At 35.3% G+C, this 26,494-nt stretch overlaps 2 protein-coding genes across 2 annotated transcripts; both read right to left on the reverse strand.

The window, feature by feature from the left end:
- Window positions 1-2,890: 2,890 nt before the first annotated feature.
- On the reverse strand, window positions 2,891-11,974 carry LOC114388595 (uncharacterized protein At4g18257-like). Its single transcript, XM_028349161.1, has 3 exons — window positions 11,576-11,974; window positions 10,927-11,250; window positions 2,891-3,572 (listed from the first exon to the last, which is right to left on the reverse strand). The coding sequence occupies exons 1-3, from the start codon at window positions 11,854-11,856 to the stop codon at window positions 3,398-3,400; spliced, it is 780 nt and encodes a 259-aa protein (XP_028204962.1). The 5' UTR covers window positions 11,857-11,974; the 3' UTR covers window positions 2,891-3,397.
- A 2,657-nt stretch (window positions 11,975-14,631) lies between these two features.
- On the reverse strand, window positions 14,632-26,288 carry LOC114385662 (subtilisin-like protease SBT2.2). The gene is given in 11 exon segments (XM_028345669.1): window positions 14,632-15,433; window positions 16,213-16,494; window positions 16,653-16,923; window positions 20,552-20,724; window positions 20,727-20,882; window positions 21,652-21,934; window positions 22,075-22,147; window positions 23,884-23,979; window positions 24,487-24,884; window positions 25,087-25,246; window positions 25,739-26,288. Coding segments are annotated over 11 exon segments (2,664 nt in total). The 5' UTR covers window positions 26,083-26,288; the 3' UTR covers window positions 14,632-15,005.
- Between the last annotated feature and the right edge of the window lie 206 nt (window positions 26,289-26,494).

Below are 26,494 nucleotides of genomic sequence, written 5' to 3' on the forward strand. Positions count from 1 at the left end.
AAAATATATCACATCTACTGTTCAATTACTTTTATATTTTCATCTATCATTCAATCTTTGTCCCCAAAAAATTTAAATACATGTGAAACTTAGATGCATTTTTAGTCTCTCAAATTGAAGTTTTATTCTTTTTAGTTCCTCCAATCAAAATTTGGTTTAGTCTTAAAATACAATTCTCTCTGTAGTCCTTTGCGTATATTGAGTTTCTAAAGACAGCTCTTAGCCATCAAAATTTGATTTTTTGTAATATAAATTTTAAAATATGACTTCTAAATTGACAAAATAAAAAAAATGAATTCTGTCTAAAACTAAAAAAAATAGTTAACCCCAATTTGTTTTGTCCCTTATTTGTGTGTCCCCACAAACCACTCACAGAGAAGAATAAGCATATGTCATGTGACTTGTGTATGAGCTTGGATGATAAGTTGGGAGTGTGATGAGAGAGAAAATAATAACTTGATTTTATTCATAAGCAACAGTAGGATAAATAGTCAAGCTTAAACATGATTAGCGGTCCCCAAGTTGCTGTCAAACTTAAACATAGTTAAAACTGAGTTGCTCCTAAAAATTAGGAAATCAACTTATCTATTATGTCCTACTATATAAACTGGTGGGACGGAACAAACCATCAATGATTGGTGGAGGAGGAGTTGGTCAAACTACTCTCCCGCAAAGACTTACAACTACAAGATGACAAGGGATCTGCTTTGCTGCAGCTGTTGGAACGTGCACATGGCTGAGATGATGAGCAGAAAAAAATGAGTCATGGCCAACGATAAAGGGTGGAGAAGGAGTCACTCCTCTTCGCTTGGGAGAAGTGAGATGGCTCGGTTTGATAGAACTAGAGAAATACTCTACTATGATGATTGGATTACACTAATCCGTTCGGTATCTGTTTGATAAAACTAGAGAAAATACTCAAGTATGATGATTGGATTACACTGATCCTCAATTGTGTAAACTCTGTACTCTATGGTAAACATGTTAAGAACCAAACATTTTGTTTAAGTTTTCAACGTCCTTCCAACTACGTTTAAATTCACTTCTTTTTTCATGTAGTTTTATGAATATGTAATTTTAGTCCCCTACAATATTTATTAAACATTTGGTTCTCATGTCTTTCAAATTTCTTAATTTTGGTTTATTGTTTTCATCAGATTAACAAAAGGCCTAATCTATACCGTGATAGCTTACGAAGTCTGCTACCCAATCCAAACTGTTACAAAGACTTAAATTTTTGTTCCAGCTACAATTTAAATTAGACTAAATGATCATTTTGGTTTTGTATCTTAATTTATTTTGTTTAATCATTTATCTTTACAAAAATTTACTTTGATCTTTTTATCTTATTTAAAAATTTTAAAATAATTATATATCTCTTAAAAAATTTACCTTGTTATCTCATTTTATCTAAAAGATTTAAAATGATCTTTTAATTATTTAAATATATTTAAAATAATCCTTTATTTAATTGTTATTTAAAACAAAAAGTTGAATAAAGGATAAAGTTGAATTTTAAAAATAGCTTACTATGTGTTTATAAGCTATTCTTTACCTTATTTCTATCAGATAATGTTAAAAATAAATTATAACTGCACTATAAAAGTAATTTAACCGTATTTTCTCTTTTATTATAAAATAACTATACTTAAGTAAATACTATTCAACGACTACTTAAATAAGTTACTTAACCAAATAGACCCTTAATATTTATTCTTTTAATATAAGTTTTATTTGAGTTTAATTTTTATCTATAATATATAAAAAAAAATATTTTATTATCAATCAATCAAAAATTATTATTAATATAATTTTTATGATAATTATTTTAAAAATTAATAACTTTTTGACATGACCAGACCAATAAAAGCACTAACATGTAATGGATAGAGATGTATCTAATTAATACCTATCATCCTGCTGCGGTGGAAAAAGGTGTAATGGATAGAGATGATAGTGTTAATGTACTTTTCCCTAAAGAGCACAGAAAGAGAGATGAAAAAGAATATATATATATATATATATATATAAAAGTATAATCCAATTTACACCAAACATATAGTTCAATGGAATTTTTTTTTCCTTGTGACTCAAACTGCTTATTATTATGTGAAACAAAACAAAATATTGAACAAAACTCCAATTTCGGAAAGAAAATTTGTGAAGTCTATTAACTCCTAACTTATTTTGGCGATTATTAGATGCAAACTATTTCATCTTGCAATACAGTATTTTACCATGCTATGTATACTAGTGGGATATCATGTCCTCCAGGTTCGAGTAGCAAAATTTAAATTCTAAATTACTTAATAAGAAATTAATTCCTTCACTATCATGTACGAGATACAAAGCGATTTCCTACTTAGAACATATGCTACCTTTTTCTCCTTTCAATAATGGTATTAAGGCGTAAAATCACAACACTTTGAAATTTCAATCAACACCTTTTAATTCCTTTCTTAAACAAATTTTATAAAATTTATGATTTGTATACACCTCAAACTTGTGTCTTGGTGACTGATTGGTCATGAATCCAAAAAAAATCTTTTTACATATGCATAGGTAAGATTGTGCGAAATGCTCCATTCCTTCACACAGTGAAAAAAATCTCCTAACAGTGACGCATTATTTATATGTATAAACCTAAAACCCGACTCCATAGAGATAATGCTGCCAAGTATTTAAAGCAATTACCACAAGTTCTAATTTTGTTTCTGGCTAGATTTCTAAAAATGTTCATCTCAGTTTTGAATTGATGCATTAGGAACTCTACATTTTTAGCATTGGTGTTATATAAACAACAGAAATTTTATCCTACTAAATGAAGTCGACTATATAGACTACACAATATCATTAGGTTTGGTTGAAGACACCCTTCAATCCAATGTTATATCGGGAACATGTTATTTTATTTTTTTCCTGTGGACGTTGTAGCTCATAGCTCAATCTCAAGGCTATGGAAAGAGAAAGGGAATACAGTGCCTCAATGAGAGACACAAGACTAGCCAACAAGTAATTGTTTCTATGCCCTGTTCATATTTTTATGCCAACAACTTTTTTTCCAAAGCTCAAATCAATATTTCATGTAATCAACAATGGTCATGTTACATTATTTACAACAGCAAAAAGAAAAAGAATTCCTCCATCTTTTTTCCCTTCATCTTTTAAGGCAGTTGTGTTTGGTTCAGAGGATAGAAATATAAGAGATATATTTGAACTGAAGCATATTGTAGGAGATGTGAGACCCACACAACCTCTCTATTTCTCTCCTCCCCCAACACAGCATTAGAGAATAATGATGCAGTTTTTTTCTTGGCAGCTTTTAACTCCTCGTGCCTTTCTTTAATGAAGTCTTGGTTTCACCAACATTAAGTTATGCACAACACTGGTGCAGTGATCATGTTTGTTTATTTTCAGATCCAGATACAATAGATGTGGCTTTCAGTTGCTCCAGCTTCTTTCGAAGATATGCTTGTCTAAGTTTCTCGCGATGAGCAGCCACCTGCTCCTGCCTTCGAAGTTTAATTTCAGAAGCCTTCTCTCTTGCTCGATTAACTTCTTCATGAACTTCCCTACAAATCAAAATCAATTAAAAGAATTAGATTAGCCAAAGACTCATAATATTAATGAGATAATTAACCCAGAAAAATCATGAAAATATTAAAACATCAGAACTCAGAAGCCCCCCTCCCCCTCTCCCTAAAATATTCAAAAACAAAATAAAATGTGTACAACCTTATTCCTTAGTGTCCCCCCTCTGTCTATTTGAAAAAGACAAATGGGTCGTCTTTGTACTCTATCTATTCAACAAGCTCAATCTAGGAAGAATTGATACTTAAACTACAAGTAGATTATTACCTTAACATATTATAACACTATATCATATTATAACATTATCTTTCAATATAGTTAATCAAATAATTAAACTTGAACCATCGGCCAGCCAGTCAACAACTCACCCAGCCCAAGCCAGGAAAAACAAGAAAAAAAAAAACTCCAGAATAGCAAATAAAAAAAACTCCGGAATAGTAAATATCATAGTTATCGATCTTAAATAGCAGGCACATGGCAGCCAACTCTAAAAATGTTATAATACAAACTAAATTATATACTACATATAAATACTAAAGAAAACCCAAAATTAAAGAAAATCATGATAAATAATAAGACAGTTTAGAAACATAATCACAATCAATATAACATAGTAATAGAGTCAAGAAATGGTGAAATTAATAGAAAAGAATATAAGAAATTAAATCAAAATGTGATATGGGAAGTCTAAATGAAGAACAGACGATTGGGGGGGTTGTTGTTCCAAGGTTAAAATGGCCAAATGGGTTTTTGAAAGCTATATCGTGGTAGCACCACTATAGCTTGTGAAAAGTGGTCATTGCAGTTGCAATGACCACTTTTGAAAACCACTCCGTTATCAGAATCCAATAGTGGTCCAGGTATGTTCCACTCTACTATAGTGCCGCTATAGCATGCTATTGACTACCATGAGTGATAACTGCCACCAAGAGAAAAACTGAATCGATAAGCCTGCATAGAATTTTTACAAGAAACACCCAGCATAAAAATTTTTTTGTTTCAGAGAGTAACATAATTTTTGGCTACCCACAGAACAACAAATTGGTTCATGAGTACCAATTTGCCATTCATTTACAGATTGGTTCACTCCTATTCAGGTTTCAAATCATGAAAAAAGACAAACCAAGTACAGAAAAGGAGATAAGGTATGCAAGGTAGGGCACCAATGATAACTATGAGATGGATAATCAGTGAAGCTTGGATTCACCAAAGACAAAGTAAGAAGAAGATAACGAGTGTGAGGAACTATCTGGATTCTGGAGGAAGGCAGAGAGCATGAAATGGATGCCTATTGCCTAGAGGGAACACCCATTTGCAATACGCAAATGACAAAAATGATAATTGTGATTTTGAATGGTAACCATAAACCTTCATTCTTCAATTTCTTCATATTAGTGTTTTAAATCCCGTATAGTGGGCATGTGTAGCCGGCCCAAAAATGCTAGTGGGATAGCAGACAGCAGGATAACTGCTATTTTGAACTTTTTTGTATAGTCTATATAATGTACACCGCATATAAATTCTCAAAAATTATAAAAACTACTCAAAATTATTGAATTCATAATTAACAAAAAAAATAAAGTCATAGCTATCTTAAACAAAACGTACAAATGTACAAGTAAATACAAACAAAAGTCAAATACAAATTTCCAAGACAAGAATCATCAATCATCAATTATTATCTTCTAAATTCAAGTTGTCTTCTTTATCACTTTCACTACTATATAGATTTCAATTTTGGAAATTGAAATCCAAAAGATAGCACAGAAAAAAAGCCCTTATTGTATTTGTTCAGAGGGCTCTTTTGGAATCAACATATAGTGCCACTATGGCTGCTATTTAACCCTCTATTTGGTCTTTCTATGGCCACTACACTAAACAGCTCCACTACAGCAACCCCTATACCAGACAGGGGCTGCTCTACTATGCCGCTATAGCATGCTATTTAAAACCCTTCTTATAGCATTACTATAGTTTTCTTATTCTAGTTTTGATGGATGCAAGAATGGAAGAAAAAAAATCTTGTGAGGCAAACCTATAGCCTACCGACTAAGTACATCCCTTATGTACTGAATACTTCTCCAAGTGACTTATTGGGAACCTGGTAACTATGGTTTCACTTTCACACCCCTAATTCTAATTCCCACTATCATCTCAAAGCTTCACATTGAATATGATGGGATGTGGGCCCAGATGTAGAGACTAGGCCCAAGATTTGGAGAGTGTATGAGAGGAGAAACCGGGGTGTGAAGAGAGGTGAGGTGGCAAGGCATCACTGAATTACCATGGTGAGAGATAAGTATTGAGGTTATATAGGGAATGTGTGGGAGAGAGAGAAAAGGGGACTTTTGGATCGTTGTGAATTCTGTTATGGCCAGAGGGCAGTAGCCACTCTGGAAGGAGCCTAGTTCTGTGGCAGTTGGGGATATTCCCCCTGTAGTTTCTGTTTCTGTTAGCAAATAACACAATCATTCCCATATTTGCATATACTTTTCCTTATCTGTTTTTGATCCCTAACAATTTGGTCCAACCTGCCAAGTGCATGACAAGAGGGAAAGGTCACAGCCCTCAAAACCACCCTGCAAACTATGCATCTCCGAGCAGAAGAGAATCATTGGAAGCTGATCGAAATGTTGTCCAGAACAAGTAGGTCGACCAGCGGCAATGGTTCTGCTACGAAGTCGCCATCAACTCCCCTTGGGGTAGATGAATTCCGCCAATCGGTGAAGAAGGTCGATTTGCCAATGTTCGACGGGGACGACCCCGTCAGGTGGATTGTTCATGCTGAAGTGTATTTTCAGGTACAAGAGACTCATTCTGATGTGACAGTGAATCTGACTCAACTCTGTATGGACGGATCCACGATTCATTCTTCAAATTGCTCCTCAACAAACACATGCTGCTAACTTGGGAGCAGCTCAAGATGGAGCTCCTGGAACACTATGGTGGAATCAGCGAGGGGGACATTTTTGAACGGTTGGCCACAATTCAGCAAGAAGGTAGCGTCGACAAGTACATCAAGGAATTTGAGCATCTTACTGCTTAGGTGCCACGGTTGCCTGGCAACCAATATTTTGGGTATTTTGTGTATGGGTTGAAGGATGGCATCAAGGGCCGAGTGTGAAGCATGCATATGCTTGGTGCATTGTCATGATCACAGATGATGAACCTGGCCAGAGCAATCGAAATGGAGTTACAGGAGAGAAAAGGAGGTTGGTCTGGTTTCTGCTCGATGGGGGTGGGAGGAAGCAATGAAGTGGGCCAAAACACCCAAACCGGCCCATCAAGTCCTCATATTGTGTATGGGTCGGGTCACACACACAGATCCATCTTTCATATAAGGAATTGTCTAAACGTAAGAGGAAGGGCTTGTGTTACAAATGTGGTAGTCCATTCCATCCTAACCACCAATATTGAGATCGTCAATTGCATGTCATATTTCTTGACGAGGAGGAAGTGAGAAAGGTGAGACAAACATGGTGGTTGTTGAAGAACAAACCAACAAGGAGGAGGATGAGGCAGAGTGCAATTTGATGTTTCTCAGGAGCATTGTGGTGGAGGCTGGTCAGAAACCCCAAAAGATGAAAGTCTGAGCCACGACTAATGAAATTCCCATCCTTTTGTTGGTGGACAGCGGCGCCACTCATAATTTTATTTCGAGGAAGCTTGTCCAAGATATGGGATGGCAAATTGAGGCTACTAAACCTATGAATATCAAACTTGGAGATGGATATTTGGCAAGAGCGCAGGGGATTTGCCCAGGAGTAGAGTTGGAGATAGGAGGATTGAAATTCACGGTTGATACGGTTCTATTTGACTTGGAAGGAGTTGATTTGATTCTCGGCATTGCGTGGTTGGCTCCCTTGGGCACAATAATGGTCGATTGGGGTGAGCAAGTGCTGCAATTCAAAGTTCAGGACCAATGGGTCACTATTCAGGGAGAGAATAACAAGCATGGAGCGCAAACTTCCCTACAAACTCTGTTGGGAAAACGCAATAGTTGGGTAGCTGGCTGCTTTGGTCTACTGAGTTGGTCATGCTGAAAGACAAAGGAAAGACTAATCTAGGCAAAACAACGTTTAGTGTCCAAGAATGTGAGTTGCAGGGAGTGCTGGAAGGGTTCAGAGAGGTATTCATAGAACCACATGGGCTGCCGCCTAAAAGAAGCAAGGAGCATGCTATAAATTTGGTAAAAAGTCAAGGTCCGGTGAATGTGAGACCTTATCATTACCCGTACCATCACAAGAATGAGATTGAGTAGCAGGTCAATGAATTGCTGCAATCTAGGGTAATTCGCCCATGTCAAAGTGCTTTCTCTAGTCCAGTCATTTTAGTCAGAAACGACGATTCATGGAGATTGTGTGTCGATTATCGGGCTCTTAACAAGGTGACAGTCCCCGATAAGTTCCCCATTCCAATGATTGAAGAATTATTGGATGAATTACACGGAGCTCAATTCTTCTCCAAATAGGATCTTAAATCCGGGTATCACCAAGTGCAGGTTAGGGAAGGAGACGTCCACAAAACAGCTTACCGTACCCATGAAGATCATTACGAATACATGGTAATGCCTTTTGGCTTAATGAATGCTCCTTCCACATTTCAATCCTTGATGAATGAAATTTTCAAATCTATGATGAGGAAGACAGTTCTGGTATTTTTTGGTGATATCCTTGTGTATAGTAGGAGCTGGACAGCCCACTTGAATCACTTGAAAGAAGTGTTGCAAGTGTTACAGCACCACCAGTTGATTGTGAATAGGAAGAAACGTGTGTTTGGTCAAAGGGAAGCATAATACTTGGGCCACATTATCTCAAAAAATGGAGTGGTCGTGGATCCTAACAAGGTGAAAAGTGTGCAAAAGTGGCTCACACCTAAGAATGTTAAGGGAGTAAGAGGCTTCCTCGGGTTGACTGGATATTATAGGAACTTCATCAAGGATTATGGCAAAAATGGCTAAGCCACTCACTGAGTTGACTAAGAAGGAAGGATTTAAATGGAGTGACAAGGCACAAGCAGTGTTCGAATGGCCCAAGGACAAGCTTACCACTACCAAACTTTCAACAAGAATTTGTTATTGAGAGTGATGCGTCTGGCCAAGGAATTGGTGCCATTCTCATTCAGAATGGTCAACCTATAGCTTATTTTAGTAAGGCATTAGGAGAAAGGAATTTGGTCAAATCTGCCTAAGAGAAGGAGTTGATGGCTGTGGCATTGGCGACCTTATTTGTTGGGGAGGAAATTCACAGTTCGAACAGACTAGAAGAGTCTAAGGCAATTGTTATTGCAACGAGTCACTACTATGGATCAACAGAACTGGGCTGCCAAGTTGTTGGGATATCGATTTGATATTGAATATAAACCAGGAAATGAGAATAGAGGGGCAGATGCATTATCCAGGATGTATGGGGAAGCTGAATTGCGAGCGTTGGTTCATTATCCAAAGTGGGATGGAGTTCAGGAGGCAATGGAGGAGGTCCATCGGAACAAGAAGTTGCTGTCTATCATTGCAGATTTGAAACAGGGCAAAGAGAGTAAACCGGGGTTAGTGCATAGGAGAGGTACGTTGTTTTATGAAGGGAGATTGGTGCTGTCTTCAACCTCGACATTAATACCCAAGATGCTAAAGAAGTTTCACAAGACCCATCAAGGAGGCCATTCCAGATTCTACAGAACTTATAGAAGGATGGCAGCCAATCTGTTCTGGTTTGGTATGAAGAGGATTGTCCGGCAGTTTGTGTTGGGCTGTGACACATGTCAGAGGCAAAAATACCTTGCTGCAGCACCAGGAGGTTTGCTACAACCATTAAATATACCTGAACAGATTTGGGAGGAGATATCCATGGATTTCATCACAGGACTCCCAAAGTCAAAAGGATATTAAGTTATTTTAGTGGTGGTGGACAGGCAGTCTAAATACAGTCACTTTATCCCTCTTAAACACCCATATTCAGCAAGGGTGTTGGCTGAGATTTTTGCACGAGAAGTGGTGAGGCTGCATGGTATCCCCGCATCTATACTGAGTGATACGGACCTTATTTTTGTCAGTTCTTTTTGGAAGGAGTTGTTCAAACTACAAGGGACAGCTCTGAAGATGAACACAGCATATCATCCTCAAATGGATGGGCAAACATAAGTGGTGATTAGAAACATTTTTTAGATGTTTTCTAGCTGACCAACCCAAAATTTGGGTCCTTTGGCTATCTTGGGCTGAATATTAGTATAATACCAATTTTCATGTGTCAACTGGAATGACCCCGTTTGAAGTTGTCTATGTTCGCAAACCACCGATGCTCCGTAGGTTTTTACCAGGGGAGGTTCACGTGGAAGCGGTTAGGAGGGAATTACAAGACAGAGATGAAGCAATTTCACAGTTGAAGTATCAGTTGCGATGAGCGCAGAATAGGATGAAGAACCAAGCTGACAGAAAGAGGGCTGACAGGCATTTTGAGGTTGGGGAATGGGTTTTCTTGAAGCTTAGACCTCATGGGCAGCTGACATTAGGAGCCAGAATTAATCATAAGTTAGCTCCCTGCTATTATGGGACTTACAAGGTGTTGGCACGAGTTGGAGCAGTTGCATACAGGCAGCAGTTGCCTGCAACAACCAAGATAAACCCGGTCTTTCATATTTTGATGTTGAAGAAAGCAGTGGGTGACAATAATGTGGAGGAGACACTTCCATCGGAGCTGGCCAGTGATGATACTGTTAGTGTGGAACCCGAAGCAATGCAGGCAAGGAGGGTGATCCAGAAAGGGGGCGAAATGGTTGGCCAAGTGCTCATTCATTGGAAGGTTCAAGGAATGGAAGAAGCGACTTGGGAAGAGGAATTTAACATCAGAAGTCAACTCCCTCAGCTGAGACTTCAGGACAAGTCTCCTCTTGAGGAAGTAGGTATTGATGGGAATGTGGGCCCAGATGTAGAGACTAGGCCCAAGATTTGGAGAGTGTATGAGAGGAGAAACTGGGGTGTGAAGAGAAGAGGTGAGGTGGCAAGGCGTAACTGAATTGCCATTGTGAGAGATGAGTATTGAGGTTATATAGGGAATGCATGGGAGAGAGAAAAGGGGACTTTTGGATCGTTGTGTATTCTGTTATGGCCAGAGGGAAGTAGCCTCTCTGGAAGGAGCCTAGCTCAGTCGCAGTTGGGATTATTCCCTCTGTATTTTCTGTTTCTGTTAGCAAATAACACAATCATTCCCATATTTGCATATACTTTTTCTTATCTGTTTTTCGATCCCTAACAGAATCCATCCAAACTATCTAGTCTAATAACATAGCCTTTCATCACATAACATGGTATAACCTCATAACACAAAAACATAAATCTGATACCTAATATTGCGCTTATAATCAGCATTGTCAACAGCTCCAGCCTTTCGCCCAGGCCCAATAGTCTTCAATTTAAACATCAAAGAATCATCATCATTAACAGCACCATCTTCATTTTCCACCAACACATTATGGCTCAGTGGCTGCAGGAGCGGTGGCAACTCATCGTGCTCAATTCCCTTACGGAAAAAGTCCACACAATACTTCTCTTGATCCTCCTCATCAGACAAATCTCCCTTCACCAACTTATCATACAACTCAGCCTTCCTCTCGAGCGCCACATAGCTCGCCGTTCCATCACTCACCGCCTTCAACTCAAGCTTGTCCCTGACACCAAAAATTGCTACAACTTTATAATAATGATTAAACCAAAGGTAATAATTAATAGGGTAAAATACGTTTTCAGTCCCCAACTCCCGGTACTTTTACTAGTTTTAGTCCTCAAACTTCAACTTTGATCAATTTGGTCTCCTGAACTTTACTAACGGTTAAAACCGTGGGACAAAACCCACTGTTTTCTTCTAAGAGGGACCGAATTAATCAAAGTTAAAATACGGAGTCTAATACCAACTTTTACCGAAAATAATACAGGCACTAAAAACATATTTTAACCCAAGTAACAAGTAACCATAGAATGAACGAGACAAGATACTTGTGAGCCCGGGCATCGACGCCGCGGTTTTTGACGGAGAATTTGTCTTTGGGGGCGATTTTGTTCTTGGCGCGTTGGTACTCGGCATCGGGGCCTGCCAATTCGCGAGACTTTTTGGAATCTTCCTGAGACTTGTACAGTTCGGCCTTCAATTCGAGAATTGAGGATGCGCCAACGCCCGCTATGGCTCGGTGCTTCTTTGGCATTATCGACGATTCCGTTAGCCATCCCAGGGATTCTGTCACCACCCTCTTCTTCCCGGTAGTCTCTTCCCCCGTCATGGCTTTTCTGCAACACAAATTTCGATTGTAAGGGTTTGTGTTCTTGCCCTGCTTGGTTCACTATGTCAGGTTTATTCAGAAGGTTGCAAATTTGATGTGCAATGCGTTCTACGTTTCATTTGCTTCAATTTTTATACTTTAATAAAATACTAGTACTAAACAAGTAAATAACTTTTATGTATTTTAAATATTTAATTTTGGTGTACTTTTTTGTTCTCATTATAATCACTGTGAAAGAAAAACTTTTTCTTTCAATGTAATTGTGATATAACGTAAACGAAAGTTTCTATAGTACCTCAAACATTGGAGGGATTTTGATACTATCGATATTGTAACCAATAAAATTTTCATATCATTTATCTTTTCATTAAATAAAAAAATTAGAAATAAAAAAATTAATAAATGTATTTCTACAATTAATCCTTGATTAATTAAAATATTTAAAAATAAATAAAATTACAAAGATTTAAAACTCAAAAATCTGAAATCCTAATCTCTTTCACGTTGAATCCATGGAAATACAAATATTTGATTTTTGTCAAATTTTTAATTTAAATTATTTGTAATTTTAAATTTCAAAAAATATTTTAATTAATCAAGAACTAATTTAAAAAAAACAAAAATTTATTTAATTAACAAGAAGATAAATGATATGACAAATTGACAATTTTATTGGTTAAAAACTAACAATAACAGAACCTCCCAAATGTTCGAGATACCATAGAAACTCTTAATATTAATTACTTTTTTCTAATTTTATTCCTTATATATTAATTAATAATGAACTATAAAATCTAGAAATTAATTAATCGTGATGTAAATTATTTTTTTCATTTATTTATCACTTTTTTCTTAATCTTGTAAAATAACCGATGATTATTATCTTGAGATAAAGGAAGTATTTTTTTTCTCACAAAATCTAATTTAATTTAATTTTGATATACTGTCAATATATTTTAATTAAATTTTATTTAAAAATTGTATAATTACTTCAACAAATTTATATTATTTGTAAATATTAACAATTATGACCAAACATAATTGTAAGTAATGGACCTTTTGGCTAAAAGGGGTCATTTTTTATAATTTATCAAAAGATTACTATTTGAATTAACTCTCATTTAAGGTAAGTGGCAAGGGTGTTCATGATTTCATAGACATAAATCATAAAACTTTATCCTATTTATTATTATTTTTAATTGAATTAAAGTGGTAAGAAATACTATCACTTTAAAGTCTTAATATTTCAGGTGAGTTGAAAGTGATGAAATCTCATATAAGTTTAGGTAAAATATGAGTTTTATCGTCTCCAAAGTCATTATTCATCATACAACTTTCATGTTATGATAATAAAAAGAATATGAAATTTAATTCAAGCAACCTAAACTTTAAGAAATTTCATGACAATGATAAAAACATAAAATCAAAAACAGAAGTCGAATAAATATTTAAGGCTTCTAACTATGAAGTCATGGATACTTTTACCACGTACTCCTAAAAGAAAATTAATTCAAAAACATCTCATTTGGTAAATTTGAAAAAAATAATAGTGATTATAACTTACAGTCAAAAAAACTGTAAGTAATAGTGATTATAACTTTTATAATTTGCTTATTATTTTATATTTGGTAAAAAAATATTAATAATTTTTTTAGTTTAATAGGCATCCACAATCAGTATAAAAAGTTCATATTGTTAATCAATTATAAATTATCTTTTATTTGAAAAAAAATTACATAATCAAGAACTAAAATAAATTAACTTATAAATCTACTTGAAATTTTTCAAAAAAATTACACGCATGGATTTCTGTCTGGTAATTGGTAAATTACACCATCCCTTTCACAAGATCTTGATATACTCTCTGGCAGAACGGATTTAAAAAAATATTCAACGGGTTAAAAATAAATTAAATTTAATATACGTAATTATACTTCATGCTTGAGCTCTAATGGCATGACACTTACAAGTACTTTCAAATCCATAGAGTGCGAAAAATTTTGCCTACTACTTAAAAGTTCAGGTTGCAAAGGAGCCACGCCTCATTCTTATTTCTGTACAAGCTTGTTAATTTTTTAAAATAGTTAAACAATACAAGAAAACTAATAGCTACTCTTAACACTCTTCTTAACACTCTTCTTAACACTCGAGTAAAATTCATATAACTTCTATATGGATCTCATCATCCCTGTGATTTGTCACATTCCAAATTGTAACACCTACATGAATTTCAACGATTAAGAAAAATACATCTAAAAAACTAGAGAATATATTGATAACATTCTTCAATAGCATAGTGTTGATTCATTGACACTATCTGATACTTATATTTATCTATTTCTTATTACATATTCCTCTCTCTGGATATCGATGTATCTTTTTCCCAACAACATAAATACTCCTGACTTGTATAATAAGGGAGGTTAGGGAATACAATCGCCAAACCATTGTTGACTACTACCACTTTGTTTATTGCAGCTGGTCACTAAACAAACTTATTAAAGTAACCGCCTGTGTGTTTAATTTTACTTTCAAAATTGATTTTCATATGTTTGACTTCACTTTTTAGAAAGTTTCAAAATTGATTATAGATCCAGAATTTTTGTAATGGATCAGAAATTTATAGTAAACTATACTCCTAACTTGATTTTATAATGAAAACATTCAAACATAATTATCAGATCACTTCAAAATCAATTTAATAAAATCAATTACATTCAAAATCAATTTTGTCACTCCACATCAAGTAATCAACAATCATGGTACAAGAGAAAGTTAACACTAATCAAGGACCCATCACATCTATATCTATACAAGAACCTTATAGCTTCTTTACATTATAATGAATGAAAAAATAGCTAATACATCTAGGGACCCAAGAAAATAAAATATAAAAAAAAAAAAACACATACAAAATAAAATGATGAACAAAACTAAAATGCGATTTTAGTATTATTCTCCAATCAAAATTAGAATTTCACCTCAATAATCTATATTAACATTTAATGCAAATACTTTATTAGACAATTTATTGAGGTAAAACTCTAACTGTGATTCAAAAACACTAAAAGCACCTAAAAAACTGTATCTAAATTTTGTCCCAAAATGAATTTACCTCAACAAAAATAAGTGGGATACATCCCAGTTAGCTAGCTAGTAGTAGTGTTATATGAGATTTTAACCATGACTGAAAGTGGAATGTTGACCACATGACCTTGATTCCCAAACAGCCCAATTCTCCCAAAGCTGGCCACAGAGCTGTTAAGGGTTGCATTCAAGAGCACAGACAAGACCTGGCTCTCACCACTGGGAATACAGAAGTGAGTTGGAGAAACTTTCACTGAAACCCCATAAGGAGCAGTCCAACCAACACTGTAAGATTCATTTTGAGCAACGTTTTGGACTGTCCTCTGCACTATTCTAGATTGGTTCAGCTTTGATATAGTGATGGAGGGCAAGTTCAGATCAGGACCATAGACAGTCGAATTATAAAGCCCGCAATTTTGACCGGTGTAGTTTAGCACCACAGGAGCTGAGCCATTAATACCACATAGAAATGACATGTAATCATCATAACCTACAAAGAAACATACATGTACACTTCCACATTAAGAAACCAGCTTCATTAATCATTAATCATCCAGTTTACATCAAACTAGAGGTAGTTCAAAAATGAGTAAATACATGTGAACTGTTGCAGTTAAATTATCAACTTGTTCATTTATTGCACAATTTGACAACCCAAATAAATTCAACAGCTTTCAAAGGGAAAAGGAACTTCTCAAAATGAAGTATCCCAAATTTTAAGTCTTATTAATTTTATAGAACTATAAAATAGAACAGCAGGTATAGCCATGGATTAATGTATTATGTTTTTTTTGTTATTGATATATAATTTTCTATAGATGTCGGGAAACACACGAGCTTTGTAGCTCTTACTCTTTACATGTTGGAAAATTGGAAAAAGTGAATAAATTTGTGACTTAAGTCCATGCTATTGAAAAATCTTTAAGTTTACTTACTAAGGTATGTTGTATTTTGATAATAATATAATCAATTCTAAAAAAATAAGGGTTTTTTTTTCAATAGTGAGGACTAAAGTGAGATTAGTTATTACAGTTTTAAAATTTAACCAATAAGATGAAAAGTTAAATAGTTGTATTACGTCATTAAAAGAAACACTATGTAAAATGTTCAAACGATTAACTACATTGTCCTGGCTTTGTCATTATCATGGAGTATCATACCCATCTATCTTAAACCACAATCAGCTGAATTTTTAATGCCATTTTTTCATATATTGAAACCTGAGAATTTTTATTGAAGCATAATGATTAAAATGTTTTAGTGACTTACCAGAATCAAAAACTAAACCCGGGTTCAGTGCTCCACTTGCATTCACAAAACCACTTCCCATGTCAAAAGGAGTTGCCGGAGACTGATTTAGATCTGGAGAGGCATATGATCGCTGAGCCATTATTGGTCCACCACTCTTGTCATACAGAGAAGCTGTACTAGAAAGAGCAGATCCAATGGCTGCAGGACTGAAATTGGGGAACTTTTGCCTAATTAGTGCAGCAAGACCAGCAACATGTGGTGCAGCCATGCTTGTGCCAGACATCAATGCAAAATTTTCACCTGTTGACAATGCAGATAAGATAATTATGTGACATTATCAACATGCATAGTTTATTACTTGAAAAGTTGTTTTTTAATATATGATTGGTATCAAAACAACTCATTAAACTTGACTGAAATTTTATGTTTGGTTTCCTAGTATAAACGTATTTACAAACCTAGGAATTCAACTGATTCAGTGCCAACAGAACTCCAAGCAGCCCATATAAAATTTCCAGGAGCTAACAAGTTAGGTTTCAAAATGTCAGCTTCATGAGGAAGACTGTCCTCTGGATCTGGTCCTCTGGCAGAGTAATACATAACCTTTGGGGCAACATTACTGTAGTTTGCTTTTAGTCCACCACAGATACTGGCAACAGCCCCAAATTTAACAATTTTATTTGAAACAGCATCTATTTCCAATGAAGAATTGTAGTATTGCATTAAAACCTGACCAGTTCAAAATCAAAGAGAAACTGTCAATGGATTATTCTTCATGCACATGTAAGATAGAGAGTAATAGGTTGGCTGACATATCGGCCAAATCCATGCATTATTTTTACAAAGATAACAAATGATCCAAGTTGTCGCGGTGATTTTTGGATGTCAAGCTATTGATTAGCATTGACTCGCAATTTTAAGATTACCACCGATCTTTTATTTTTCCGAAGAAAAGGGAGAAAGCTCGAAAAACCCTTGTTTTTAAGAGATCAAAGGTCCGGGGGTTGGTTACGCAAAGGGAAGGTACTAGCACCCTAAACGTCTATAGTACTCTATAGGAACCTCTTGCTTATTTTATCTTTATGCTAAATTAATTATTTGTTTGGAAATAAATGCTCAAGTGTGAAAAGATTAAAGAGATAGGTTCGAGGGAAAGGAAAAGAAATGTTTTTGTTATTTTTATTGATTTGGAAAGACAAGGTCTTTTGCCTACATACCCGAATGGGATCAAAATCATGTAGTTCGGGGTAGAAAGTCGAGTGATTGGTTTTGATTGATTTTAAAGTTCGAAAAAGAAGAGTTTAGGCAAGATAAGAGGCCGAAAAGGCATAGAAGGAATAAAAGAAGTGAGTTCGATTGATTTTAAATGAAAAAAAGTTTTGATTGATTAGAGATTGATTAAAGATTTGATTAAGAAAGAAAGAATAAAGATTGACCCCTTTTTTTTTTGAAATTTTGATTATGGAAAGTTTTTGGGTTTTGACCTTTTTTTGATCTTTAGTTATGCAAAGATAAGTCTAAACGCGCCGGATCCCTTAAAATGACGTTGGATCAAGTGAGGGTCCTTTTCCTCGGATACGGTTCAAGTTACGTGATCGTCCTCGGCGGAAAACATAAAAATAAATGTGAGTGTCGGTGCAGATTCTCATTTTTTATTTACATTGGACCTAGATACATTCTAATTGGCAACAAAATAAATGACAAGAAATAATAAACTAAAAGCGGCAAATTCATTAAAGCAAATATGCTAAAAAGAAAATAAAAATGCATGAAATGCAAAAAAACAATAAATAAATATGGTGCATAAAATAAATAAAAGAAATAAAAATGCAAGACATAAAATAAGTATGATGCTGAAAATAAAATAAAAAGAAAATAAAAGTGCAATACAGAAAATAAATATGATGCTAAAAAGAATGCGAGACATAAAAATAAAATAAAAATGCAAGGCAAAAATAAATAGGGTACATAAAAATAAAGAAAATAAAAGTGCAAGACAAAAATAGATATGGAACTGGAAAATAAAATGCAAGACAAACAATTAAACATGGTGCTGGAAAATAAATAAAGAGAATAAAAAAAAATGCGAGGCATAAAATTAAATATGATGCATAAAATAATAAAATGCAAGACATAAAATAAATAAATATGGTGCGAAAAAAAAAAGAAGAAAAAAAAAAAAGAAAAGGGGTGCAGTAAGGAAGAGGGGAGGTGAGAGTAGGAATCAGAAAAGAAGAAGAGAAAAAGAGTGGGCCGGAGATGAGTCCAGCGGGCCAGGAGGGGAGAACCGGACCGGTTTGATTCAAAGAAAAAAACCGAACCGGTCCAGCCTCTATATAAGGGCTTGGGGCCGGTTTTTTTCATTTTTTAAAACTCTTTCTCTCTCTTCTTTTTCTCTCTTCTCTTTCTTCCCTTCCGAAATTCCCTGCGGCCATGAACATTCCCCGGCACGGCGGCCGCTGGCGGCGCCACCGTGCCGGAGTAGCTCAAGCCCCCCCTCTTTTTTTAAACCTCTCGAACCCTCTTCACTCACTCGTTATGAATCTGAGGTTCGTTTTCGAAAAACTCGACGCAGCAAGCCTAGATCTAAACTCAAAACGGACAGGATCCTACCCTTTTCCTTCGTGTTTGGCTGGGCTGAAACGGCTTTGGGCTGGTGACTGGTGAGTTAGGGCCGTGTAGCGTATGGTTCTGGGTTCGTATTATTTTGGTTTATGCCGGTTCGGTTTCCGTGGTCTGTGTGATGATTGGGGTACGAATCGTGTGATTTGTGGTTATGGAATACGAATCTGTGGTGTTGAATGTGTTTCGGATTTTGATTCTGTTGGTTTTTTTTTTTTTGTGGTTGATTTGTACGGTGGTGGGTGGTGGCCTAAGGGATGCTGCGTTGGTGGTTTGTGGTGGCTTGGTGGTGTTGGGTGTTTGACGCAGTGCTTGTGGTTGGTGGTGTTGGGTGGCGGATCTGATGTAGGCTTGGCCGATGGTGGTGGTTCACGGAGGAGGAGGGTGGCGGTTCTGATGTAGGCTTGGCTAGTGGTGGCTCACGGAGGAGGAGGGTGTTGCTGAGTGGTGGCTAGTGGTGGCTTGGCTGTTCCGGCGTTTTGACTGTCCGTATTTACTCCTCTGACACGCACAGTAATTAATGCAGCATTTAAAGGACAGAATTAGGGTGAAAAAACGAGGCGCCCCTCTGGGCCTGGACCAAAAAAACCGAAAAGAAAAAAGAAAAAAAAGAAAAAAAAGGAAAGGAAAAAAAACAAAATATAAAACAGCAAAATAAAATAAAATAAAATAAAATAAAATAAATAAAATAAAAAAAAAAGAAAACGAAAAGAAGATACTAATAAAAATATTAATAAAAAACGGAAATAATAAAAACACTTAATAAAAGGAAAAAAAAGAAGAAAATAATAACTAAGAATAATAATAATAATAATAAAAAAGATAAATAAATAAATAAAAGAGGGGTCGTCTTCAAAACAAAAATGAGGTATTTTAAAATACCTCCCTGCCGAAATTTCATCTAAAATGATGGAAATTTCCGGCTTAAAAGACGAGAAAAAAGAAATAAAAACGGGTCAAAAATGGGGTATGACACAAGTGAACAAAGACTACATCAAAAGATGTCATTTATTGTAAAATGAAAGCCAGGAAAAAAGGACAATACACATGAGCATGACATCAAGGAAGCACAAACACTTCAAAATAGTAGTCATGTTATGTATCATATCCATGTCAGACACATTCATGTCAGATTTTTTTAATACTTCTAGCAGTATATTATAATTTTTTTATATTTTTATTAAACATTTATGCCAATACAGATGAGAATGTCATAGATAAATTATATACTCCCTCTGTTCTCTTTTATAAGCAAAAAAAAAAAAAAAAATCAATGTTTCTTGTTCTCAAATATAAGAAAATCTCAACTATTTTTGCCTCATTAATGAGACTATCTTCAAAATACCCTTCATTAAATAGGGGGTTTATACTTGATTTCAAATTCCAATGAAGTGTAGTTTAGGAAAAAGGATTTTTTTAATTGGGATTAACACAATTTAATGAAGTTAACTAATTTCCTTAATAAGTGTGAAATCTTTTTTTTTTTTTTTTTGCTTAGAAATGAGAACGGAGGGTGTAGCATTTTATTATGTCTACAATGACTCATGCTCACTTTTAAGATTTGTGTTTTATATTCATTTTATAGTAATTTATATGTTGTATCATATCCATGTTGTGTCCAAGAATAAGTTTTAGAATTTGTTGTATTTCCATCTTGTCATATCATTTTTCATGTTCTCTCTATGCTCTCTAGATAGTCACGTGTATATGGAAGGAAAGGGATAATGCAAAGCACCTTGGAATCATTTGTGGAAGCAATTATTATGCCAGGCATTTTCATTGGAACGGGGTTAAGCTGAAAACCAATCACAAAGGGATCCATATAGAAGACAACACCAGCTGCACTAAGGTTTTTGGCAGTTTCTGAGGCCTGTTTGATGGTGGAGAGTCCCAGCACAAATCGAATGAATAGCTGCACATCAAGAGGTTCCCCTTGATCAAACTCTTATTGAACTTACTTGCATCTTGGCACTCACCAACATACATATCATCAGCAACTGTTGTGTCATTGCTCAAAGAATGATGTGCATGAATCAGTTTATAAAGTTTGCTTTCATCTGTGCCAGCTGAGGAAAATAATAATAATAATAAAAAAGAAGAAAAAAAAGTGGGTCATAAATCAATGTCGGCAGAAATAATGAAGTAATCCAGTCAAAAAAAATAATTAAGTAATAAATTCATACATGAACAATTTTATAACAAAGGGAGGATCTTCAATCTAACATTATTAAGAAGAAAGCTTTGAAAGTTGAAAGCAATAAGAACTGATTGTCTAAAAATAAAGAGTGACAACTATAGATCTTAGACCTTTTTCCCCTTGCTTGGGGATCATGTCTAGTGAAAGATAATGAATTAAAAGTACTTTCCAACTGACATTACAAAAGAAAAAAAAATTACACTAGCAAACTAAACTTATTATAGTCATTCATGCAGCACAAGAAAGTCCAAGAGCAGTCAGAATATAATTCACGCCCAAAAAATCCCAATAATACAGTGAATAGCCTACCTCCTTGGTCCTTTCCAACCTTCATTTACACTCTAACTCAATCTCAAAACTAGTGATGATAAACAAAAAAACAAAAATACTACAAGAGATTAACTTCATATTGTTTTTCCACTTTTGACCAATATATCTTGTTTTTGACCAATATTGTTTTTCCACTAAATTCTATTGTTAATGAAAATTGACACCACGGCCTCATTGAAGCTCTTCACTACTTGGGCAACCCAAGGAGGAAATCCAATCATTGAAGTCCGTAACATTACCCCCTCCGGTGAGTTAGAGTAAAATAAATTCTTATATCATTAACAAGGAATAGAGAAACAGAAACTTACATGCAAGACCAACTCCAGGTATGGTCACATTATTTCCAAGAAATATGGCGTTGCTATAAACCCGATCATGAGAGGCAGCACCAACAGTATAGATCCATGGACTGAAGGAGAACATGCTTGTTGGTGATGGTCCAGTATTTCCTGCTGCTTGTACTACAAAAATACCTTGCTTCACAGCTGACATCAAAGCCATGTCTATTGGGTTGAAGAAAGTTGCAACACCAGGAGGACGTCTATTAGGAGTAATTGACAAGCTTATTATGTCAACCCCATCCTGAGCTGCCTGCAAAACATCATACTATTAGTCTTACAGGAAAAGTAAAATTTAGTGCAAGTTTAGATAAATAGACTGACATATCATATCACTGACATGTAAATTATTTGCACAACAATGTATCACTTGTCCAAAAATTGAAAATGTACCTGGTCAATAGCTGCAACAACATCTGCAGCAAATCCACCAAAGCTCTTGTATAATGCCTTGTAAACAGCAATGCTGTAAAAGATTGAAATGCAGCACTAACTTAAATTACTATTTTTTTTTAAAAAAGGAAACTATACAAGGTTAAATGAAATAATTAAAAAACAAAATCAGACCAGACACACAATTTCCATAATTTCTGTAAACTTTCAAAGATAACCTATTAAAAAGACTTCCTGTTTGTTGTTGTCAGAAGACCAAGTCATGTGGAGTTGAATACTTAATACTATGGGTATAATACATTATATGGGATAGGGGAATATGATACAGGGTAATTGATGGAACTGAGATAATGTAGAGGAGGGAAGAGAAATGAGAGAAGGCCACACGACATCCTTCAACAGATATCTATTTTGGTTCAGAAACTTGGCTCTATAACTGAAGGAGCTTCAATTCAGTTTCCAGGTACCAAAACAGTATTACAAAATCATTCTCTTCAGAAAATCACAATGAAAATCCAATTTACAGATTTTCAATGTTCTAGAACAAACTGGATCCTTATTTGACTTGACTAAGGTCATAACACTTCTAAGCAATTTTAAATTTACAGACACATGGTTTAAAACAAAGAACCAGCACTCCTGACAAGTTCTAAATATCTAAAGGTCTTACACTTACATGTCACACAAGGCACCAGCAAGAATCCTTACTACTAAATGATCCATGCTCAGTCAAATAACCAGACTTAGTGAACTTTCTATTTATTTAGCTATAACTGGGCTTTTCTTTTTTATTTTATCTACCATTTCTTCTCAAATATGTAATTTTCCTCTGGTCCATTTCATCATATCATCAAATTAGTTTCCCTTTATTTCAACCATTAAATTGAAGCCCCCACAGTATTTGTTGTCTCTTGCAAGGGAAGCTACCCACATTTTACTGTAAAAAAAATGTTAGAGATGTAACATAAAACCATTTGTGGGTCTTTACCTAATGGCTTAAGCTTTTGGAATGGTTGTTTCTGACATAGTATCAAAGCATGTATGACCAAGTGGGACCAATCCTTGCCGCCCCCATTCTTCAAAAGTTGGATTTCAGCACAAGATACTGGGCTTATGCATGATTCACACTTCAAGCCCAAAGAGCTCTTGCATCAGAGGGCACATTAAAGATAGTTTATTCATAACATGTTAGGATGCCCCGCATCAGCTAGAAAAATGACCAAAGTATTCCTTAAAAGGTTTGGCAATCCTTCTTCCTTCAGCTAACTTTGTGGTTGAGATAGGTCCAATGGATTGCTCTATGGCCTTCTTCTATATCTTTAAAATTGTTCAGTAGTAATTTCAAGAATGAGTAGGGGAAAAAATCAGAGGATTGTATGAATCTAGATTTCACTCAATTACCCACTTTCAAGTTTAACAATTTTGGGCCAAAAGGAACCAAACCATGTCAACGAAAAGAAAAAAAAAATCATCTTATACAAAAAAAATAGTATAACATCTGTGGGACAACACCAAAGAACTACCATATGCCCAGTTAAGCATTATAGTGCAAAAAATAATATGCACAGTTTAGTACTTTTGTATGAGCTGCCCTATTAATCATGACACTCTAGCAGCAACTAATTTACACATTATCAGGTTGTTTAAAAAAAAAAAAAACAAAATACGGGACAACTCCATAACATCATGAAGCCGAATAATGAACAACTCCATAACATCATGCATATCTATAGATCCAACAGATTACTACAAGTGTAAATATAATGATAACAGAAAAATATAGCTAAGACATAGTTCCAGAATATTTACTGTGAACGAGGAGCCATCCCACTAGCATTCCCAAAGTGATGTCCAGCAACAATCACTGGAATCCCATGGTTTCCTGCTGCAACAGATGCTGTATGCCTGTGTATTTTAGTTACATCAGAACAGGCATTTAGTTAAAAGAGAAGTAAAGATAACTAACTATGTGTGATTAAATCAAATTTGGCGATGGTCCAATAGGAAAACATAAGTTCATTTTCAAGTGTTACTTAAAACATTCTCAAGAATCTCAACACTCCAAGGAACAGGAGAAAACACATTTCTGAGCTCAAGGTTCTGATAAGTATAAGCTAGACATAATTCACCAATGGTGAAAGAGAGAGAAAACTTCAAAACCGAAATGAAGGTACTGTTAAAAAAATGATCAATAATTTGTAGTAATAGGTAGACCAGTAGTTGTAGAAAAAGGCTGACAACTTAGACTTTGTCATTATGGACTGGCCAAAGCAAAGTAGATGCTAGCAAACAAATCATATTTCCCCATTAAGTATCCAATTAGTAGGTGGACACTTGGATGAAATCAAGAGAAGGGACCATGCAGCTACTACAACCCAACATAACACCCATAAGGAAAATCCAAGAACTCACGTGCCATGGCCATCACCATCAAAGGGAGAAGCATAGTCCTGAGTTGAATTAAATATTCCTCTGGTTATGGCAGAAGCTGCAAAATGACGGGCCCCAACAAGTTTCCTATTGCAAGAACCAGATGGAAAGTCACGAGTAACCTCGCAGATGCCAGAAAAATGAGCAGGAACGGGATACGGTTTTTCATATTTGTTATCATCAAAACTAGGATGTGTTGGATCTATGCCAGTGTCAACGAACCCTATAACAACTCCTTCTCCAGCAGTCTCAAACCCACCATCTTGAAACCATGCTCCCTCTGGCAGACCCAAAAACTGTGGAGTATGCGTAGTCGCAGTCCTTACAGAAAAATCCAAAACCACATTGGACACTTCGCTGCTCCTTGATAGTTTCTCTGCCTTCGTGATTAAGCAATTTCAAAAGGTAAGAATACTTTTACTTGCAGTAAATTAAAGAGAAAAAATTAGTAGTGCAAAAACATGGAGGAGTGCCGACATGTGAAACCAAATCATCTATACAGAATACACATATGCAACTGGTCACATTTTTCTTAAATAAGGACACAATCAAGATGATAAAAATTGAAAACTAATATCATACCTGCTGTTGGGTAACCAGCACAGCGAATCCATTTATCAGGTAATGGTAGCTATATAGTTTCAGATATTTCTCTCCATTTAACACTTTCTTCAACAGAGAATCGTGAACTCGGGAAATATAAGAGTCATATCTCTTATCTGTCTTAGTAATATTGTCATACCTTCAAAACAAAAGTAACATAAAATAAATAGGATCACATCTGTCAAATTATTGCACCAGATTTTACAAACAACCTCAAAATTGGAAGGAGAAGAGAAAAAGAAAGGATGAAGCAAGATACTGAGAATTGAGAACACCATTAACAAATATAATTATATGTTTCAAATAAACAACCTATCATCTATAGATGATAAGCAATCATTTAACCAACACTTTTTCATCTTACCAAAAACACACAGCTTCCACGAGAAGCCTCAATGATTTGGGACCAAATAAAAATTAAAAAAATAAAAATAAAAATTGGAAAGCTAAACATCTATGACTTAAAAGAATACAACGCATGAGCACACCATTCGATGCTACCCAAAAAAAAACACCAAGAAAAATAAACAATTTCTTTCCATAAAAAAATAATAAATAAAAAACACCAATCAGAAACCCCCAGCCCCACAAAAAACCTTCAAACCAAGCTTGTGTTTGTGTGAGGTGATACCTTCTTGGTTTGTTAAATTGAGTTCTCCCAGGAGCAGCATCATCTTTGAAGCCATTAACCTCTCTTCTCAACTCACCATAGTAATGAGAAACAGGTGCATGTCTCAGAGTAACAACATACACATCAGTGGTAGCATCATCTGAGTTGCCTTGACACAAGCATGGCAAAAACAGCCCAAAGCAAAACAGCACCACCACCACCAAATGTGCCACATTAATGTTACCCATAAGGATTTTATAGGGAAACAAAAGCACAAAAGCTGAAGACCCAGTTGGATCGAAAACCACACCAGCAAAAGTGAACAACAACAACAACGACGACAACAATTCCTCACCAACCCACATGCTCCATTCTCAAGTTCAAGACTTTTTCTCCTTCAGTGTTTTTTTTTTTTTTTCAGTTCAGTGGAAGGAAATGGAACACCCCAGGTGAGAGACAGTGATAAAGCAAGCACCTTTTTGGTGAGTGAAGAACCCCTTTGATGAGGGAGAGAGTGTTTCAGTATTAATAGCTGGAGTAAGAGAATCTGCAAGCAAAAAAAGCCTTCTTTCTTGGGTTATGTGAATTTGAACGTTTTGTTCATTCAATGAAAATAAAATTAAAAGAAAAAAGAAAAGGAAAATATATTATGTGGGAATAGAATGAGAAAGTGAACGTTTTATTTGATTTTATTCAATTTTGGACATTTTCGTTCAGGTCGTTGGCTGTCAATATATGTGAAGTGTGAATGAACATTAGAGTTTTCCTGTGACTTGT

The sequence above is a fragment of the Glycine soja genome, chromosome 15, assembly GCF_004193775.1.
Source record: "Glycine soja cultivar W05 chromosome 15, ASM419377v2, whole genome shotgun sequence".
Taxonomy (NCBI): Eukaryota; Viridiplantae; Streptophyta; class Magnoliopsida; order Fabales; family Fabaceae; genus Glycine; species Glycine soja.

What these genes read in the sequence shown, in the direction of transcription:
- LOC114388595 (XM_028349161.1), bottom strand. Translation starts at nt 11,856, where the DNA reads ATGACGGGGGAAGAGACTACCGGGAAGAAGAGGGTGGTGACAGAATCC. An exon ending in GTCGATGCCCGGGCTCACAA is followed by an intron (nt 11,251 to 11,575) that starts GTATCTTGTCTC and finishes TTTTGGTGTCAG; the next exon opens with GGACAAGCTTGAGTTGAAGG. An exon ending in GATTATAAGCGCAATATTAG is followed by an intron (nt 3,573 to 10,926) that starts GTATCAGATTTA and finishes TTTGATTTGTAG; the next exon opens with GGAAGTTCATGAAGAAGTTA.